Below are 21,895 nucleotides of genomic sequence, written 5' to 3' on the forward strand. Positions count from 1 at the left end.
AACAAACAGAACAAAGACAGGAAGGAAACCCATCAAAATGTTGCAAGTGGTTATTTTGTGAGGAAGGGGTTAATAGGAAGGGATATGGTTGCTTTTATTCTGTGTTTTCCAAATTTTTTTACAATAAGGTATATATTTTAAATAAAAATAAAGAAAGTTGATTTCTAAAAGAAAAGATACTTCTTAATAGTGAAGACTATACCTTCCCTTTCTGGTATATAAAAACCAAAGGAAGAGGAGCTTAAAATATGTATATATAATTTAAATATATATATTATATTTTATATATTTAAACTATAAACTATATATATAACTATATATATATATTCACACACTCTGGATATAGGCAGCAATCTCCATAGTTTCTACACCTTTGGCTACCATGAGGATTACAGTTGAGGAAAAATCTCTTACTTTACCTGTATCTGAACCCATAGCTTAGAAATGATGTACCTAAATCCATTGAACTATTCTGGAGTTATTTCTTATCCCAGCATATGTGCACTGTATCCTTATATTTGGAATGGGTTTCACTTTCATGTTATATTTATATTATGTTATATGTTATATTTATCGGACATTGACATGCTATTCAATGTCTGATAGAAAGCTGGGTCTTAAAATAAAATTCAGGGGAGACGCCTGGGTGGCTCAGAGGTTGAGCACCTGCCTTCGGCCCAGGGTGTGATCTTGGGGCCCAGGGATAGAGTCCCACATCGGGGTCCCTGCATGGAGCCTGCTTCTCCGTCTGCCTATGTTTCTGCCTCTCTCTGTGTGTCTCTCATGAATAAATAAATGAAATCTTTTTTAAAATAAAATAAAATAGAAATTAGAGGAGATGTCAAGTCATTCGAGGCCTTTTGCACATTCATGAAAAAGATAACGAATTTTATTCCATGGCCAACATTCTAAATTTTAGAGAACTTCGAAATCTTCAAATTATCTGGGACAAGCCAGAGAAGGATGAGAATCTCTAGCACTTGTCATGTTCTTATTTCATCCCTAGTTCTAGTTCTTTGAGCTATTTTAAAACTCTGTCATCAACTTTCCTCCGTGAACACAACAGTGAAGCTCATTATGCCTTGACCTAAACTGCTGATGTCGAAGAAGAAAGAGCTGTGGCTAGAACCAGTCATATCTACTGCTGGAACAGTAGAAACCCACCGGATGATACATTTGTCCTGCTCAGACTCCCTTAATTCTTCCACAAGGGTACCTTTGAAACATACTGTCTGATGAAAGCAAGATGTACCACAACCTTAAATCCTTTCTCCCTGCCCCTTTCTGCATCTAAGACCTATGACCTCCAGAAACCCTGCTAGAGGACAGAACTTCCTCTCCAATACGTGGATGTAATTAATCTATGGCATAGGGCTGGCCCCAGCTTGGCCACTTGGATTTACTTCTAACCTCCTCCAACTACTCATCTCTGGTTCCACAAAGTCAAGGGCATCAGGGGGGCCATCCTGTAGACAACCCACTGAGACTGTTGACATTTTTCTTACACATAGTAGCTTCAGGAAATATGTGCTCAAAGAATGATTCATCTAGTGAATATAAAACCAACCAAAGGAACTTGTGTCTACCAACATTAATTTTTAAAAAGATTTTATTTATTTATTTTGAGAGAGAGAGAGAGAGAGCAAAAGCAGAGGGAGGGAGAAGCAAACTCCCTGCTGAGTGGGGAGCCTGCCGAGGAGCTTGATCCCAGGATCACAGGGTAGGATCACCAGGATCACCACCTGAGGCAAAGGTAGATACTTAACTGCCTGAGCCACCCAGGCACCCCAACTGTTGTAATTAATTTTTTTCTATGATGCACCAGGAATACTTTTGTAATCAGCAAAATAATGAAGACTTTAAATTCAAGAACATGCATTGTAAGCTCTAGTCCCTCTCTGGTCCAAATTAAGTCATGTTTCAGAATCTGTGGACTTTAAGTTACTGTTCATAATCTCATATAAAGTGGGAACAGGGGATCCCTGGGTGGCTCAGCGGTTTAGCACCTGCCTTCTGCCCTGGGCATGATCCTGGAGTTCCAGGATCGAGTCCCAGGATTGAGTCCCAGGATCGAGTCCCACATCGGGCTCCCTGCATGGAGCCTGCTTCTCCCTCTGCCTATGCCTGTGCCTCTCTCTCGCTCTCTCTCTCTCTTCTCTCTGTCTCCCGTGAATAAATAAATAAAATCTTTTAAAAAATAAAATAAAAAAATAAAGTGGGAGCAAAAAAAAAAAATCAAAGCAAGACCCTCTCAGTCTTAAGTATATCAGAGCTGGAAATAGAAACCTATCTACTGGTGCTAGTAAAAGTGAGATAAAACCAAATAAAACTGCTTCGATTTTTTTATTTCAGGGATTCTGAACCAGATCAGTTGCTAAGAGAAATTGGCAGGAGGGTTTTCAAACAGCTCAATTTAACTGTAAATTACTATTTAAAATCATTGTTTACAAGATAAGTCCTACATTAGATGGGAAGAATTGGGAATGACCTCTCTGCAAAAAGAAAACAATTTTAAAGACAAAAATAAAAGCAGGTGACCATCTGGGAAGGCTGAGGAAATCAGATTGGGGGATCAGTCTGTCTCCAGGCAAAGAAGGGTGGTGCTTCTTGCTTCATGAAAAATTTTTCTAAGTACACTATTAGGCAGGACCAACTGGGAAAAGAAAAACAGCTATAGTGAGGATACAAGTATCAGAAAAAAAATAAGAACCAAACTTTGTGAGTTAATTCTATAACTCAGGGCTTTCTGAACATCTGAGTGCCGCATTCATGATTGTTATAATATTTTTTCCACATGCGTTATTATAGACTTAATGTATTTCCTTCAATTGTCTCTAAGATAAATTATTACAGATAATTTAGCCTTGTCCTAAGGAGTAATATAAAACCGTGATACCCATAAAAACCATGGGTCTGATATGCCTAATTTTAAAATGTAGATATAAAATGTAGATATAAAGAAGATATAGATATAAAATAAAATGTAGTCATAAAAATATATGTATTTTTCATGCCCAGTTGTGTACCTGCTAAACTGATCTCATGTACCTACGGAGAATTAAGTACCACATTGCAGACGTGGCTGTCATTGAACGCAACGTCCAGTGTGGGGGAAGTTAAAGAGAGATTTTTCTCTCCAGCAGCATTTCTCAAAGTATAGTTCTTGGGCTGTCGAGTGGTTTTGAAATATGGTCACTCTCAAGGAGAGGCAAGGACTATTGGCCTTGCATCTGGGAGAGCTTGTGACTCTTTCAACCAATAGAGTGACACTGACTTTTGATGCTGGGTCACAGAGGTCCCTGAGACTTCTACTGCTCCCTGGATCTCACACCCTCATGAAGGAAGTTTGAGTCCCTTCTGAGAGAGGTCACGTGAAGTTGCCTAGGTTGATAGATACGTCTGAACCCAGCCCCACTGCCATACTCACCAAAGTGCCAGACATGCCGAGCCCTATGGAGCATCACACCTCCATTTTCACCGTGCCCAACAGCTGCCTGAATTCTTGATCCACAAAATTGTGAGATATAATAAAGTTGTTGCTTTTTTAAGTCATTACATTTTGAGAGAGTTGATTATGCACCAGTGAATAGCTAGAACTGGCTACATCAGAATTACCAAGGGAGCATATTCCTGGGCTCTAGGTAAGATTTACTGGATCTGAATCTCTACTAATTGGGTCCAGGCTTCTTGGGTGTCTCTGGTAGACACTAGAATTTAGTTCCTTTAGAGCTATTGATTAATTAATTCATATAATCATCCCACAAAGATCTATCTATTCCCTGTTGCTATGAACGTGGCCATGTGTTGGGCATCAGGCATAATTATCCCCCAGATGATAAGCAGGCAGATAATAATATGGTTCCTGCCCTCAGGGACACCAAGGAGCAAGCCAAGCACATTTCAGTTGAACACTTGTTGGAGGAGAAGACCTTGCACCTTTTTCCCTGTGAGAAGTTGAGGGACAAATCCTAGTTCAGAATTGTTATAATTGGCTCCAGCCCTCCCAAACCTAGTCCAAGGCATCGTAATTGGCCCTGACTAAGAAACTAGATGTACTTAAAGAACTGAACTCACTGATATTTCTGGAACAGCCATTTCAGCAGCACCTTGGTGTCTTTGGAAGAGGTTTGGGGCTGCTGCCTGGTGCTTCTGTTGCCTTTTAGTATAAGAAGAAAGCCCAAACCTGGGACTGGTGCCAAGACAGATACCACCTCAGCCCCAGCCCCAGGTTTTGATTTTGAAAATGACATTCATGTGTATTTTTCCTCCAAGGTAGAAAGTAGTGATAGTTGGTTCATGACAGAAAATGGGAAAATATAGAAAGAAACTTAAACACCACCTCCCTCCGAGGTCTAACCACAGTTTAGTAGAACGTTAAAGAGATTGCTTGAGTCATGCACAGCTGGCTTTGTCCTGGCTTCACGGAACCTCCACAAGCCTTGGTTTTCTTTTCTGAAATCATATTGCCCACCTCGTAAGACTTGAGAGGACTGAGTAAGAATATGTGTGTGTGTGTGTGTGTGTGTGTGTGTGTGTGTGTGTGTATTTTTTCTAACAGTCTGAAGTATTCTGGAGTCTTCTCTGGTCTTTTCTTTTGAGTATGCCTGTTTGTTATATTGTTTGTGGATCCTTATACAGCAGCCCCATCATGTCCCCAGGCATTCGGGCTATCTCTGTTAGAGGCAGGGCGGTGTCCAGAGACATCCCCCATGAAGAGGTAGTGGTGGTGGAGCAGGGGTGAGAGTGGATGGTGAGAGGCCTGAATTGCAAAGATGAGCCCCAGGGCTCCCCCTCAACACATTTGCCTCTCTGTAAGGTTTAGGTAAAATTTAGATCTCAGAGAGCATGAAGGTCTCCCTGTGGCTTCTGCATCTTGGTGTGTAGCTATAGCAACTGTTCTTTCAGATTTGGGGGGACAGTCTACATGTCTTGCAGTCTTATGGAGGTCCACATGCTATTGGACATAAGATACCAAACACAAATTCTATGTGGCAGCGGCAGGGACAGTGTGGCTAACAGGAAGTGTTACCATATCTCTGTTTCTGCCCTTTGAAGGGAATCAGAGTTTTTTTTATTATGATAATACCCTTCCAGATGTTGTTCCTTCTACAAAAAAGAGCAGCACTCTCCACAGCCATGGAATAAACACAAAGCCACAGAGGGGTAGCTCAGGTTAGCCCAGCACACAGGCTTTGGAATAAAATAGAATGAAGATTGAATCTCTGCTCCACCAACTATTGGCTGGGTGAATTTGTGATGTTTCCAAAGTCTCTTTTCTCATTTTTATAATGATAAGGGTGATAACCCCTATCTCATAGCATTATTTACAGTTAAATGAGAGAATGCATGAAATGTGCCTACCATAGGATCTGGCACATAGTAATATTTCAATATTATTAATATTTCCAATATTGGTGTCCTCAGAGCAGAGAGAAAATTACTCTAGCAGCAAATAGACAAAGAGTTGCCACAACACAGCACTAAGAAATTGTCAGCAGAACACATGGGAGGCAGCAGCTCTCCTTAGCAGCTGCTGCTAAGGGTTCAGAACTGAAAGTGAGCAAATGAACAGAGACATTAATGGTCTGCAAAGGGGGTATGACAAGCCTGATGCAAGAAGCACATTGTCATCCAGACCCAGGTGGCCAGGAGGAGCCCATCAGCTGAACCCAGGCAATGTGAGAAGACAGGGAATGGAGATTGGGCTAGAGCAGAGATTATTCTCTAGACAGTGTTTTCTTAAATTATTTGTGGTGAAGGACCAGTTTTCAAAAAATTCATTACAGATCAATGCTTTTATCAATTAAAATAGGGAGGAGAAAGAAGTCATGGAAAAGACGTAGAAAAGAGGCAAGAATTCTATTTTTCTCTTGGATGCCTAAATATGCATCTTACTACCTCCCAGATTCATAGATTATTTGAACTGAAAAAGCATTAAAAATATTGGTTCCAAGCAGCCCGGGTGCCTCAGTGGCTGGCGCCTGCCTTCGGCCCAGGGCGTGATCCTGGAGTCCTGGGATCGAGTCCCAGGTCGGGCTCCCTGCGTGGAGCCTGCTTCTCCCTATGCCCGTGTCTCTGCCTATCTCTGTGTCTCTCATGAATAAATAAATTAAAATCTTAAAAAAATATATTGGTTCCAATGATATGATGCTGACTGTGAAGACTTATTAAAAAACAGAAATAACATACTTGACCCAGAAAGAGAGGATCAAAAACGATAAATATTTACTAGCTGTGTGAACTTCAGAGTATCACTTAAACTCTGTTGTTCAGTTTCCCTATTTTTGAAGTGTGAATAAAATAACACTTGAGGAGCTTACTTGAGGAGCTTTGGGAGTATTAAATGAGATGATGGATGGAAGGTACCTGGATAGTGCTGAAACAGGTATGGGCTCAGTGGTTATTAGACTCTCCACCTATCCTCCATCACTAGACTGTGCTTTGAAAAACATGTAAAGCAATATTTCCCCAAAGCTGGTCACCATCTATTAATGGGTTGTGAAATCAATGTAATGGAATGTTAGATGCATATCTACATGTATCTCTTTCTATTTTAGGTCATGATACAAAATGTATTTCTAACTGTGGGTCAGAACCAGACAGTTTGTGAAAGGCACTGGACTAAAGCTCTCTACAAATAAAATGAAATGATACACCAAAGCCACATGTAGAGTGCTCAGTGCTACTTTAAGAACAATTTCATCTTCTATCTTCTCTGTACTTTGGTTTTCCAATGACACCACAATCTTGTTAATGTTTTTTTTTTAATTTTTCTTGTGTTTTACATGTAACATAGACCACTGTGGCTATATTAATTAATACAGAATTCACTTCCATGGAGGCATAAGTTCTCTGTGCCTATGGTCAGGTCTGGTATGCATTTTTCTTCATGAGACAGAATGTTCTGAACATCTCAAGGAAAGAGGAGCACTTCTCATTTGAAATTCCCCTCAGCTGGTAACGTTGTCTTGAATTCTGCAGTGATTCCATCACGCACATTGTGGCAGAAAACAACTCTGGTTCAGATGTCCTGGAGTGGCTGCAGGTACAAAATATAAAAGCCAGCTCACAGCTAGAACTCCTTGATATCTCCTGGCTGATAGAATCCATGGGAGCAGGAAAACCAGTGGAGATGACAGGGAAACACCAGCTTGTAAGTGTTATGATTGTGATTTTCTTTTTTTTTTTTTCTTTTTTTGATTGTGATTTTCTTTGCCCTTTACTTGATGATTAGAAACATGGGCTGTAGAATTAACAGACCTGAATTGGGACCCCAGGTTTTCTGCTTACTCCCTGTGTGACCTCAGGCAAGTCACTTAGCTTTTCTGAACTTCCATTTCCTCCTCTACAATATAAGATAGCAATAGGACCTACCTGACAAGATGGTTATGAGAATTAGAGTAACATGTGTAAAGCGCTCACCACAGAGCCTGGTCTATAGCACCTAATAAATGGTAGCTAGTTTTATGAACAAGACTATAGACAAATATTTCAAAATATGGAAGTCTTGATGTTCTGGTAGCCCAAAAAGTGGAAGGTTCCTATTTTTTTTCTTACCGTGATCATTCATAAAGAAAAAATAAAGAAATTTAAACTCTTAATTCCAAGTCCTTCACTATTAATGCTAGAACCATCAGGAAGATTCAGACCATGATCACATAAGTTCATGGAAAAGGAAAATGGTACTTAATTGATCATTCTATTTCATGTTTATTTTTCTTGTTGCAAAAATATTATGTTAACTGTAGCAAATCCTAATATTAGAGACACAACATAAACTTTAACTCTCCTATAATTTTATCCTCTCTCCAGAGACAATTGCCATCAAATGCTGCCATTTTTTCCTTGTAATATCTATTATTATTACTATCAATTGTTATTTAAAATGGATGCTTATGCATTTGTTTAGATGAGAAGAGACTATACAGCTAGCCCCAACCCAGAACTCCAGAAGACTCTGCCAGTTGCTGTAAAAAAGATCTCTCAATATGCATGTCAGAGGAGAACCACTTTAAACAACTATAACAACGTCTTCACGGTAAGGGGTTTTACAATATTACCCAGAGCAAATGAAGGGCTTGCAGCTTCTTTCCATGGGTCTACAAATTCAATTATGAAATTTCCTGAATAATCTAGGAATGTTTTCCTCACACTCACTCACCCTCCTTGCCTGATCTTTGGTTCTTCTTTCTGTCAAGATCTACTTCTGTCATAAAAATGGACAAATACATTTGGAAATATATGTATATTCTTTAGAAATGGTAAATTACTATTTATTGAGAGTTCACACTTTGGGGCACAACAGTTGTCAAAGGCAAGTATTTAGGTAAACCAAATACTGTAATTAGTCCAAAACATAATAAGAGCTAATTATAAAGAAGCAATAATGCATAAACAGCCTTTGCTGGGTAACCAAGTGATTGAGAAACAGCAGATTCTGGATTCTCACCTTTCTGATCTTAACCAGCTTAGGCAAGATAGTTCCTTTCTTTTTTAAAAAAGATTTTATTTATTTATTCATGAGAAACAGAGAGAGATTGAGAGAGAAAGAACGAGAGAGAGGCAGGAGGAGAAGCAGGCTCCATGCAGGGAGCCTACCGAAATGCATATGCACCCTACCTTAAAGTGCCTGCCTTGGGTCTGTGTCGTTATGATCACACTCGTTTCATTCAGCAAGCCTGTTTTACATACAAGCTAGAAATGAAAGTGCCCAGTGATCAAGGCAGAATCCTGGCCACAGCCTGGTAGGGTAAATCTGCAAGCAAAGAGGGCCTGGTAGGGTAAGTCTTGCTGAGTAATGACTAGTACGATGCAGTGAGCATGAGATCAGGCTTTGGTGAAATTGTTCCCGAATACCTAACGGCAGCGAACTCAAAGTTTCCTTACAAAGTGCTCTGTGACCTGTCTTTTCAATTCAACTTCTCTCATAACAAGCAAAGATACAGGAGACCCCAATCCCACCTTCAGGAGGTATTTCAACACTCAAGAGCAAGAGGCGTTTGCAGGTGACTGCTAGCTAAGGGGCTGGGAACAGACCATGTTTTGCTTAACTGGTTTCACTCTTCAGGACGCCTTTGAGGTACTGGCTGAAAACTATGAATTTAGAGAAAATGAAGTCTTCTCTCTGACATTTATGAGAGCAGCTTCTGTACTTAAATCTCTGCCATTCACAATCATCAGTATGAAGGACACAGAAGGAATTCCCTGTCTGGGGGACCAAGTGAAGTGTATCATAGAGGTAAGGGTGAAATGTTGATTTGTCCTACTTCCTAATAGGTATAGAGGAGGGGGGGAAGTAAATGCAGTTGATTTTCCTGTCAACTATGTAGCTGTGGGATAGATAGATGATAGATAGATAGATAGATAGATAGATGATAGAATCCATACCCATTATCACAGAATCCATCAATCCATTATCACAGCTGGGGCTATGTGGGACAATCTAATGGAAACAGAACTCTCCCATATTATTAATCACAGTAAAGGCTCAAGTGACCTAAAAGCTCAACAGCAATGGGGTGGTCTGACTTCAAACACAGACTATGTGAAGGACCTCAGTTCCTCTTAGGGAACGTTGCCCTCCAGAATGGTGGTGGGAGTGACCAGGCAGTGAAACTGATTCTGCATCTCTACCTGTGTGTTCCAAGGAAAAAGTCAGGAATGGGTATTTATTTATGTAATAATGTTTAAGGATTCCCCAGCAAAGTGGACTGTTCATCCAAGAGTAAGTTTCAAGTATAGTTAAGTGCAAAGTAAAGTAGTCAAGGAAAATAATCTCAACTCTATTTAGAGCTAGACGTCGTAAGAGCTTGAACTTGAATTGGTTTTTTCAGTGGTCCCCAAATTAACCTGCTCAGATGAGAAGTCCCTTTGTCTCAGCTGACTCGTATCCATCAAAAAGAAAACTATCACAAATATTTAGACATACTATTGTCAGTGAATATTTTGGTTTGATGTTCTGTGGAGTTAGACCCTGGTCATTCTGTGCCTTTGTCCCTGAGGACTCTAAAGGGGTACTCAGAATAAGCTGGGATTTCTAAGATTATAGGAAATGTTTTGTTTTGTCCAGATTGTCTAGGGAAACAGTCTGCAGGCAACAGGTGTACATTTCCTGAACAATCAAGCTACTTGGTCTGGGAATTTGATAGCTCTAGACTGTGATTGTTTAATGTCACTAGCATAAAATATTTTTTAACTCTCCATGCAGGAAATTATTGAAGATGGAGAAAGTTCTGAAGTTAAAGCTGTGTTAAATGATGAACGGTATCAGTCCTTCAAAGTAAGTAATTTTACATGTTATTTATTGAAAATGGTTTTTCAGTTACTCCTAGTACTTATTCTAAGTGGTCGTATCAGCTCACGCTGCTGTAACAAAATGCCACAAACTGGGTGGATTAAACAACAAATATTTATTTTCTTATAGTTCTGGAGCCTGGAAGCCTGAGACCAGGGTGCCAGTATGGTCAGGTTCTGGTTGGGGCTCTCTTCCTGGCTTGCAAATGGCCACCTTCTCAATGTGCCCTCACATGGCACACAAAGAGAGAGGAAGTCCCGTGGGTCCTCTTCTTGTTAAGGCACTAATCCCATTATGAGGGCCCTACCATCAAGACCTCATCTAAAACTAATTACCTCCCAAAGACCTCATCTCCAAATACCATTGCCGTGGGGTTTAGGGCCTCAACATACGAATGGAGGCAGGCACAGTCAGTCCAAAATAGTGGTCAAGGAAGCAGATACCAAAATAAAAAAGGGTGCATGAGTTCATTACTATGCTATGATGAGGTACAAATTACCTTATTTTCTAGGATCTGTCACACATGGGTGCAAATATCATGGGGACACTAGGACCATGGGGAAAAAACAAGGCTGTTCTTAAAGAGCAAACCTGTGTTGGAAGCTCTCCTCTGCATCCTGCTCTACTTTGAAGCACGGCTTGTTACCTCCCAATGTTCCCCCACCTTGGAGTTGCAGCTGGCAGGGATTCCTGCCCATCCCTTCGGTTCTGGAGTGATACACAGGCCTAAAAAGGGGCTGTGGGCAGGAGCCTAGGTTTGGAGTACGGACAGCCTCGATTTGAGTTTGGGCTCTGCCATGTATCAGCTGAGTGATGGTAGAGAATTCACACAACCTACATGAGCATCCCTCTTAAAATATGCAGAGCATGAGCGCATGTAAGGGACTCTGGGTAGGAGGAGTGCCCAACAGGGAAAGCTGTTGTCACACATGAACAGCACAGGCCGCCAACCATCAGAATCCACAGAAGCCTCTGCAGATGCCAGAGCCCACCTCTTCACTTTCTTTCCATTTTGTAATACCACATGTCAGGAGAGGCCCCTCCTGAAACAAAAAGCTCTGTCAAAAGTTTACCATCACTCCCCAGCCCACTTGTCACATTCAGGAGGAACTGGGTCAGAAATTTCCTTACGCTTTTTCCTAATCCCTTGACCTTAAAAAGTATGACTTCATTGTCATAATGGTCATTTTAGAGACTAAAGGCATGCCTTTCCCTCTGTTTCAGCTCTTTACCTCTGTGTTTGGAGTGGGACTGAAGACATCTGAGAAATGGTTCCGGATGGGTTTCAGAACTTTGAGCAAAATAAAGTCGGACAAAAGCCTGAAATTCACACCAATGCAGAAAGCAGGTAAGTTGTCTCTCCTACAGATCTCTTGCTGTTGGCAGGGGCTGGCCAGGCTGTGGTAGAGCTCTGAGCCCGCTGAACTTCAAGTCTGGTCTGGGCAAGCTGGGTCATTTGTTCTCTTTTTTTATATACTATGGTTAAAAGCACAAGCATTTGGAATCAGACAGACCTGGTTCAAATCCTGACTCCAATACACTGTGGTTGCATGATCTTGAGCAAGCTTGTTTAAGTCGTTGAGCCTAAGCTACCTCATCAATAAAGGACAAGGGAGGGGGAGGGGCAACATTGCTAGTTCATGAGAAATAAATCAGATAATGCAAGCAAAGTCCTTAGCACTGTGCCTGGCATAGGGGAAAGACGCTCTGCATGGTGGCTGCTGTCACTTCTGCACCCAGATGTCACACTGGGTTTTGCTGCTGATCTGGTTCTTACTGAACTGGCTCTAGATGTTTGGTCCTGGCTATCCCTCTTGGGGTGAGAGGCTAAGGAATGCTGGGCAGAAAATGGCCATGAAGATTAAGGAGTAAAAAATATTTGAACAAACCAGAGTCACTGCTGGCACAAATGCAGATCTGCTTTAGAAACAGCAATACACCAGGAAACAGAAGGGAAAGTATGCAAATCTAGACAGAGGGTTGATCTACCTGTTCAGGACCCGCCAGCCTAAGAAGAGAAGACTATGTTGAGGCAGCTGAAGCCTTGCAGGACCTCCCACAGATTGAAGGTGATGGCTTGAGTGCTTCCATTTATGGAGGGCTCTGGTAAACGTTTTTTAACGAAGAAATGCAAATAAAGGGTCAAAAAATTATAAGTGTTTTAAATATTTACTTTTAACTTGCAATAGAAATACAATATAATTGTGATGCGAAAGAGCAGACCACATTCAGCAGTGTTGACTATAGCCATCCCAAGGTACATTACATTCCGGGGACTTACTTATCTTCTAACTGGGAGTTGGTACTTCTTTTGATCACCTTCCTCTAATTCCCCCTCCACCCTCCCTCGCCTCTGATAACCACACACTTTTTTTACTCCTCTGATTTTTCTTCTATGAGTTTTTGTTTTTAGGTTTCACACATAAGTGAGGTCATATGGTATTTGTCTTTCTCTTGACTTATTTCACCTAACATTATGCCCCCAAGGCCCATCCATGTTGCTGCAAATGGCAGGCTTTCCTCATTTTAGTGGATGAATAATATTCATTCATACACACACACACACACACACACCACAACTTCTTAATCCATCTGCTTTTGGACATTTAGGTTGTTCCCATGTCTTGGCTATTGTGAACATGACGGTGCGTGTATCTCTTTGACATAGTGTTTTCATTTCCTTCAGATACATTCCCAGAAGCAGGATTTCTGGATCACATAGTACTTCTCTTTTTAATTTTTGGAGGAGGCTTCCTCCATGAGTCTTTGGGAATAACCGAGTCATTATAACAACTGTATCTGAACTTTCATCCACCACTTTCTAACTCTGAATCTTCCCATCCTAAATCTTCATGCATTATCTTTAAAATATTACAGGGCACAGTTTATTGATCAAGAAGGTGGGCTATTCTTTGAGTGTTCATTACCATTGGTTTTAATATAAAATTTAATTGTAAGTTTCAGATGATTTAATTTTTAAAAATATTTTATTTAAATTCAATTTGCCAAAATAAATAAATAAATAAAAAAATTCAATTTGCCAACATATAGTATAACACCCAGTGCTCATCTCATCATGTACCCTCCTCAGTGCCCATCACCCAGTTACCCCATTCCCCCAACCCACCTCCCCTTCTGCAACCCTTTGTTTCCCAGAGTCTCTCATGGTTGTCTTCCTCTCTAATTTTTCCCCATTCAGTTTCCCTCTTTTTCCTTATAGTCCCTTTCACTACTTCTTATATTCTACATATGAGTGAAATCATATAATAATTGTCTTTCTCTGATTGACTTATTTCACTCAGCATAATACCCTCCAGGTCCATCCATGTCAAGTAAATGGTAGGTATTCATCCAAGAAGCTTGATTCTTCAATAAGAACTCATATTCGAACAGCTTGCTTTCTGGAGGAATAGGAAATAGTCTCTTTCTTAGGCAGGAAATTGTAAGACACTTTCTTACAAGTCAGAAAGTAAAGAGTTATTATTACCATGAAAAATTTACAGCCAAGAGAATAGAGAATACACTTGCCTCTGGGAAAACAGTTTGGTGATACCTGTGTCATGTTTGCTCTATCTGGGCGCAGAATCCCTTCCCACAGAGGGCTAGTCATTTCACGTGTCACTCTCTCCGTTGACCTGTTCAATGGCCCCTAGGTTTCCTCTATTATGAAGACCTCGTCAGTTGTGTGACCAGGGCAGAAGCAGAAGCAGTTGGAGTGCTGGTTAAAGAGGCCGTCAGGGCATTTCTGCCGGATGCCTTCGTCACCATGACAGGAGGATTCCGGAGGTAGATAATGAGAGCTGCGTTTGCCTCTCCTGCTCTAACACCTTCGGTGGCTCCCCATATTCAGAAGTTCAGGCTTCTGGGCATGATGCAAAGGCCTTTGGTGATCTGATACCAGCCTGTCTCTGTGGCCTTGTCTCCTGTTCCTCACCTTTCCACCCCAGCAACCCCAAATGCCTTGCCTTTGCACACATGGAGCTGTTTCACACCTCTGTGACTTGCTCCGTCAGACGCTTCTGCTTGGATTGGCTTTCCTCAAATTGCCACCTGACTGACTTCTCCTCTTTTAAGACCCAATTCAGACACCACCTCCTCCTCCATGCTTAGCCAGGCAGCCCTCTTCAGAGGTACCTGCCAAGCAATTTGTTTGTATGCACAATTTCCCCACAAAGTTTGCAGATGTTAGTGCTCTGTGAGAATCTGGTGCCGGGCACAAAACAGGTACTCAAGAAATATTAGCTAAGTCAATGAAGAGAATGAACAAACTCTTCACAGAGATGTGTGCAGTTGCTGGGTATTGAGGCCTCCTATTCAGAAAGAGATTTCTACCCTCCACTCCTCCAGCTCTCCCTGTGGCCCTCTTACCTGTTAGCCGTTCATTGGCCATCCTGGCAAGCCAAGTTTTTTTTTTTTAAGTATTTTATTTTTTTTTTAAATTTTTATTTATTTATGATAGTCACACAGAGAGAGAGAGGCAGAGACACAGACAGAGGGAGAAGCAGGCTCCATGCACCAGAAGCCTGACGTGGGATTCGATCCCGGATCTCCAGGATCACGCCCTGGGCCAAAGGCAGGCGCCAAACCGCTGCGCCACCCAGGGATCCCCTGGCAAGCCAAGTTTGAAGTGAGGGAACAAGCAGGAGAGGAAAATCAAATCTAAGAAAATACCTCGGTCAATGCCATAATTCTGAGAGCCCTCGCTCATATCATGTGCATATAGTATGTGGTTTGCTTGTCGCTATGCTTGTCTCTGTATGGACAAGTGGGGGTGAGTGTGCACATGTGCATGTGCAAAAGAAATCACTTCCTTTGTTATTTTTTTTACCCATAGTTATATAATCACATATGTACTATGTGTGATTTTTTTCTTTCATAAATTTATTTTGCAAGAGTAGAGTTATACAACCAAGGACATCTAAAAAATATATAATCATGAACATTTTATGCTGCAAACCTTGAGCATAGGGCACAGAAATAAAGGTGACTTTGAAAAATTGAGAGCTAAAAATATAATTCATTTCCATTTTATACTTTTTTTTTTTTTTTTGGTCAGGGGTAAGAAGATTGGGCATGATGTAGATTTTTTAATTACCAGCCCTGGGTCAACAGACGAAGATGAGGAACAACTTTTACCTAAAGTGATAAACTTATGGGAACGGAAGGTAAGAAGGATCAAAAGTAGATGTTTGGACACTCAAGCATTACATTAATACAGTTGAATTTTGCATACTATTTACCTCATAATTGTGTGATGACCATCTGATTGATTCTCAATGATTTGCAACAGCTTATATGATGCCACATGACACACAATGAGACTTATCTGCTTGGAGTCCTAGAGTCCATGATGTGAATATCTATCTTGTTTATACACACTTGTTCTGTTTCCAAAGACATACCACTGAGGGCGGTATGTCTCAGTGTCAGATGTGCAGGAGCACTACATCCCCTAAACAAATGGAGAGCATGCGCCATAAAGACCTGGAAGGTGTGAGAGGGGCAGCCGCAGGCTTAGGGGTGGAGCAGGACCACTGGGACTGAGATAGAATTAGCCAGCAGTCGTTGCTGGTGCCTTGAACTCTGCTGGTCAACAACCACCTTGACTTTGTGCTGAGATGGGAAGAAGGGAACTAGCCAGGACAGGCTGGGCTCAGAACCCTCCACCCACTGAGGAGATCAGACTTACCCTAGGCTACCTATTGCCAGGCAGAGGAAGTGAAGGATGAGCAGCAGCCAGAGCCACCTACAGGGCCCTGACTCGTGCCCCACTCCAGTGAAAGCTCCATTTCCCAAAGAGACTAGTGGGCTCGACTCCAGAGGCCTAAAGCCTGGTGGGCTGAGGAAGCTGAGGCTGGTGTTTTTCTGGCACAACTTCATCCTTCCTGAGTGATCTATATGGCAGAGAGAGAGAAACCTCAGATGAAGTGAAATAAAAGCCAGGAGCACCAGAAGGGAGGACCCAACATTAGAACTAGATCCAAATTCATCTGTGAGGCCATCCCAAGTCCCCTCATCCCTCTCAGGAGAGAGGACACAGGGTGGCCAGGGAACCTGAGAGTGAACCTTATAGGCCAAACCAGGGGAAGGAAGGATGAGGAAGAGTCAGTCCCACCTGCATGGGCCCCTCTGCTCTGCTCAAGCAGGGAAGTTGAAAATTTCTCATGGAGAGACAGCACAATTCATGGACTTCCTGATCAAGGCCCGTGGGACTGCAAGGCCTGGGGTCCCTGTGAAGGAGGGCCTATTTAGTCTGGGTTTTTAGGCACTACACTTCTCATGCCCTGAGACTGTTCTGGACTAAGACCTGGTGATAAAGAGCCTTTCTCCTTTTGTCTTCTCTCAGTTTGAGGCAGTCATACCTCTAACCTCCAAGCAAAGAGATGGGCAGGCACAGGTGGAGGTGTGGGCATTTGGGACATTCAGGGTGTGGGCATTTGGGACATTCAAAGCACAACCCTGCCGTTTACTGGCCTTATCACCTAGGATACTTTGCTTAATCTTTCCTCATCTATGAAACAGAGATAGCAAGGCTCTCTCACTTCATTAATGCGCAGGGGGATTAACTGATAATTATTAGATAAAGCCCTTGACATAGGGCCTGATAATGCCTAACAAACACTGGCTGTAAGCATGATTCACTCATGCATCACTCATGCACAATTATCCCTGAGTTCTGCCGGAGAGCCAGGCCCGCTGCCAGCTGAGGGCCCCAGGAGCAGCAGGTGCAGCTGCTCCTCCTCACTTGGGGACAAACAGGACCTTGAGGAGGAGACACTGAGGGGCAGTCGGGTGTCCCAGCTCTGCCTGCACCCCTGTGGCCTTGCGCCTGCCCCTACCACCTTGGTTGTAAAATCTTCTACTTCACTTCTCAGCCCTGACGTTCTTACCAAGACTTCCGTTTTCCAAATTGCACGATGATATCCCACGCAGGTATGTGCATGCGCATACTCAGCATGCACAGGGTATGTGAGCATCATGAGCAGCCAGTAGGCATCGGTTTGAGCCGCCCATCAGCTGAATCTAAATGTGAGCCTTAGGGTGCCTGGGTGGTTCAGTAGGTTAAGCATCTGCCTATGGCTGGGGTCGTGATCCTGGGGTCCTGGGATGGAGCCCTGTGGCGGCTCCCTGCTCCCTGGGGAGCCTGCTTCTTCCCTTGCTTATGTGCTCTTGCTCTCTCTCCTCAAATAAATAAATAAAATCTCTAAATTTTTTTTTTTTTTTTTTTTTTTAGTAAATGTGAGCCTTATAGAAGACCCCTTAGTCAGTGGGAAAAAAGGGAGGAAAAAGAGCTTGGAGCACTGTTGTGCAGTGGAGGTCCCCAGGCCTACGGCTCCTCCAGCCTGCATTCTCCTAACCCAAAGAGGGGAGGGCTAACTGAGCATGGTGGGGTTCACCCCTGTGGGTAGGACCCTGGTCGGGGCCACTCACTGTTCTACTGGGCTACATCCCTAGTTCCTGGAAGGCTGAGAGAGTGAAAGTATTTACACTCTTTAGAGTAAAGAACATATTCACTCCTGCTGAGAAACAGAGTTGACTTTGAAAAAACAGAAACAGAAGAATAATGGATCCTGGCTATCAAATAGGGGGGGGGGGGGGGGCTGTGTCATTAGCCTGCCAGTGGGCTGCTCAGTCCCCTGGGGAGGGAGGGAGGAACATGGAAGGCATCTCTCCTTGTCAGGAGACCCTTAGTTTCCAGTAGGAAGAAAAAAACATGCTGATAGGAAATGTAGTCACCCTGTGGCTGTGGCTGGGTAGCCAGAGCCAGAAACTTCAAAGGGATTTTCAAAGAAGGAAAGAAGTTACCAAAGAATAAATGGCGAGCAACAAAGAAAGGGTAGAACACAGAGATGCCCCAAGACAGCCCAAGCCAGAGAGCAGGAAGCCACATCAGGGGCTGTGTGTGTGTGTGTGTGTGTGTGTGTGTGTGTTTGATACTTGTGCCCTACTGCAGAACAAGTGCCTGAACATACAGACAGGAGCATTTTCAAGGCACGTATTCTCAAACACCTTGCAAAATTCAGAGCAAACCCTTACCCAGGGTGGCCCCTTGTCTACAAACAGCCAAAGTGACTGTCGTGCAAACACAGCTCATAATTATTAGGAAGCCAGTGTTGTGGATTTTGGGGGGGAGGTGGGTGTTATTCCAAATAGGACTTCAAAGAAAGACTGGGTAATATTTTAATAGCTCACTTTTCAAATGTACATAATTCAAATTTACAAGAAAGGCTGCTATACTCTATTCATTTTCATAAAGTTTCATTAACAAGCAGAATTGTGTTTCCTTGAGCTGGTTATTAGATTGTTTTATGGCAACATTTGCCACTGCCCCCAAAGGGTCTTCCTGACACCAGTGCTTCCCTCCTAGCCCCCTTCAAACAATGTGTTTTTTTTTTGTTTGTTTGTTTTTAAATATTTTTTAATTTTATTTATGATAGTCACACACACAGAGAGAGAGAGAGAGAGAGAGAGAGAGAGGCAGAGACACAGGCAGAGGGAGAAGCAGGCTCCATGTACCGGGAGCCCGACGTGGGATTCGATCCTGGGTCTCCAGGATCGCGCCCTGGGCCAAAGGCAGGCGCCAAACCGCTGCGCCACCAGGGATCCCGAAACAATGTGTTCTTCTTAATACCTTTCCTGAGGAATGTACTGGAGAGCTAGAGTCCTTTTCTGAGGTCAGGAAAAATGTCCCTTCAGAGTTTGGTGGAACTAAAACAATGTCTCTTGGAGGGCTGCAGAAGAAATGCAAAGCATTCCTTATAACAAAATAAATGAAACCAGGGGCACCTGGGTGGTTCAGTTGGTTAAGCATCTGCCTTCCGCTTAGGTCATGATCCTGGTGTCCTGGGATCAAGCCCCATGGCCGGCTCCGGGCTCAGTGGGGAGTCTGCTTGTCCCTCTGCCTCTGCTTGTGCCCACATGCTCTCTCTCTAATAAATAAATAAAATCTTTAAATAAAATAAATAAACAGAACCAATGATGCTTAAAGTGTGGTGCCTGGACCAGTAGCATCAGCATCACCTGGGAACTTGTTAGAGATGCAAATTCTCACTTTCCCTCCACTGAATCACTGGGGGGAGGGGGGTGAAAGGAGAGCCCTACAAACTGTACTGTGACAAACTTTCCAAATGCTTCTGATGATAAAATTGGAGAACATCTGATCTAAGGAATGCATAATAACATAGCTACGATGGAATTATTTTGAGGTTATTTGCCTTTTTAGTTGACACTCAGATTTAGCATTGATTATCACTGCCTCTCCCTGCCCCACATCTGCCCTGTGCTGTGAGAAATTGCCACAGAGCAGACAAATTGGAGGATCTCTGGACACATCTTCTCCCTCTGACTCGGCAACATTAGGTAGGATAACCATCACTAACTTTATCCCACTCTCCAAGGCGAACAGAGTGACAATCTTAAAATGCTACCTAGAAGTAGTGAGTCGTCCTACGCCAAAGTGGGGCTGAGCCTCCAGCCACAACCCTTTGGGCCAAGGAAACTGGGTCATCAGTATAATATAGAGGGACACTCAAAGCAACTGCCTAAAAAGCGGCGGGGCTTTTGTTCATGGTTGGTTTGTACTCAAAGGTGTAGGGCAAGTTCCTGAGCACAGAATTGTAATTCAGAAGTAAGAAGAGGGATTCTCCGGTGGCTTTGCCAGAGGTGGGCTTGGCCTCTCTAACCACTAAATTTCTCTGCAGCAGAGAGAGGATAATGCACCCACCTCCTGTCTTCCTCTCCCAGTGCCAGGTGGGCTCACAAAAGGGAAAAGAATGGCCACACACTGCTCAAACCTGTGAGGCTTCTGTTGAGAGCATTCAGTAAGAGCCAGTATAAAATTGCAGACCCCGTCCACTGGGGACCCTTCCTGATATCTTTCTGTTTGTTTTCAGGGATTACTTTTATACTGTGACCTCGTGGAGTCGACATTTGAAAAGTTAAAGTTGCCTAGCAGGAAGGTGGATGCTTTAGATCATTTTCAAAAATGTTTTCTGATTTTAAAATTGCACCATCAGAGAGTGGATGGTGGCAAGTGCAGCCAGCAGGAGGGGAAGACCTGGAAGGCCATCCGTGTGGACCTGGTCATGTGCCCCTATGAGCGCCGTGCCTTTGCCCTGCTGGGCTGGACTGGCTCGAGGGTAAGTGCTATATGGATTCAAAAGATGGGGGATTCAAAAGATGGGTCTATTGAGGCCCAGGAAAGAGACAATGGCAGCGGAGGGAGGCACTGCACCTGCACGTGGTCAAGTGAGACTGATTAATTTAGAACAGTGTGGGCTTAGGCCGGCAGCAGTTCACCTGGGCACTGGTTAGACATGTAAATCCTCCCCCTCATCCCCACTCCTGATCTCTTGAATCAGAAACTCTGGGGATGGATGGAGCCCAGAAATCTGTATTTGAAAAAAGCCCTGCTCATGTTTCAGATGCAGCTAGAATGCAGCTTGTCTGACAGACCTGAGTCTTTGGGAACGCAGAATCTGTTGAGGAAGGGGAGAGTTCTAAAAAGAAGTCCAATTTTATACAAGGTCAGACCAGTTAGGAATCACTGGCAGAAATGGTTGGCTTTTGTTCATTTTGTTTGAAGACAGGCATGTTTCCAGCACATTCTATAGTCTCTTGTCTCGGAGTTCTTGGAAATTACTGCTATTGGTTCTGCAGGTGCTGATAGGACACTAAGCTTTCTACTCTTCGACTTTAAGTGGTTTAGCCTCTATAAGCTCCAGTTGTGCCATCTCTCTTGTGGGTAACCTCCTAATGTTGCCATTTGGATTAAACAAGAGGCTACATGGGTTTAAATGTGGTACCTGTTCAGTATATGGTAGCTACTTGTGTTATAATCTTTATGCCCTACTTATGCAGCCACTGAATGTGGTGTGTTTTGTCTCCAGGTTGATACCTGTTGGTGGGTGACCAGAATTAGTTCTAGTCTAAAATTCTTTTTTTAAAGATTATTTTTTATTCATGAGAGACGGGGGGGGGGGAGGCAGAGACATAGGCAGAGGGAGAAGCAGGCTCCATGCAGGGAGCCTGATGTGGGACTCAATCCTGGGACTCTAGGATCACCCCCTTGGCCGAAGGCAGATGCCTCAACCACTGAGCCACCGAGGTACCCCTAGTCTAAAATTCTGCAGGTGAGAAACTCAGTTTCACCTTTTTACCCAAAGATTTCAGGGCCTGGGAATTGTCCTCAACATAACATAGTGTGAGCAGCCTTTGCTCTAAATGCTGGAGAGGGGAGCATGAAGACAGTGTCCCAGGGCTGAGAGGAAGCACAGTGCCCAGTAATACCTCCACCTTTTCACAGACCATTAGCTACTTCACTCAGAATCTGCTTCACCCTGATTTGTTCACAACCCTGGCTCCCCCTCTGCCACATTATAAAGGACTTCTGTTTGGAAAATCTGTCTTCTTACACACCAGGTGGTGGTGGGGAAGTGGTCCCAGCCTCAACCAGCTTTCCTAAAAGAGGAGATGGCTCATCGCCACTAGAGGGCGCGATTACCCCATGCTTCCCTCCCTATCTCTCAGGGAAACATCAATGTTTCGAGATCTACGCTTCTCCCAGGAAAATCAACCTGGGTGGCAACTATCCTCAATCTT

The 21,895-nt window shown here is 43.1% G+C and overlaps 1 protein-coding gene across 2 annotated transcripts in view; it reads left to right on the plus strand.

Moving 5' to 3' along the window:
• DNTT (DNA nucleotidylexotransferase) overlaps positions 1 to 21,895 on the plus strand; it is a 188,798-nt gene that overhangs the window by 163,538 nt on the left and 3,365 nt on the right. For both annotated transcript variants that reach the window (XM_072739647.1, XM_072739646.1), the window contains 8 exons: positions 6,982 to 7,153; positions 7,910 to 8,038; positions 9,068 to 9,238; positions 10,208 to 10,279; positions 11,519 to 11,642; positions 13,948 to 14,080; positions 15,351 to 15,459; positions 20,188 to 20,433. In XM_072739647.1, coding sequence (XP_072595748.1) covers positions 6,982 to 7,153; positions 7,910 to 8,038; positions 9,068 to 9,238; positions 10,208 to 10,279; positions 11,519 to 11,642; positions 13,948 to 14,080; positions 15,351 to 15,459; positions 20,188 to 20,433 — 1,156 coding nt within the window. The remainder of the gene's footprint in view (positions 1 to 6,981; positions 7,154 to 7,909; positions 8,039 to 9,067; positions 9,239 to 10,207; positions 10,280 to 11,518; positions 11,643 to 13,947; positions 14,081 to 15,350; positions 15,460 to 20,187; positions 20,434 to 21,895) is intronic.

The sequence above is a fragment of the Vulpes vulpes genome, chromosome 15 (assembly GCF_048418805.1).
Source record: "Vulpes vulpes isolate BD-2025 chromosome 15, VulVul3, whole genome shotgun sequence".
Taxonomy (NCBI): domain Eukaryota; kingdom Metazoa; phylum Chordata; class Mammalia; order Carnivora; family Canidae; genus Vulpes; species Vulpes vulpes.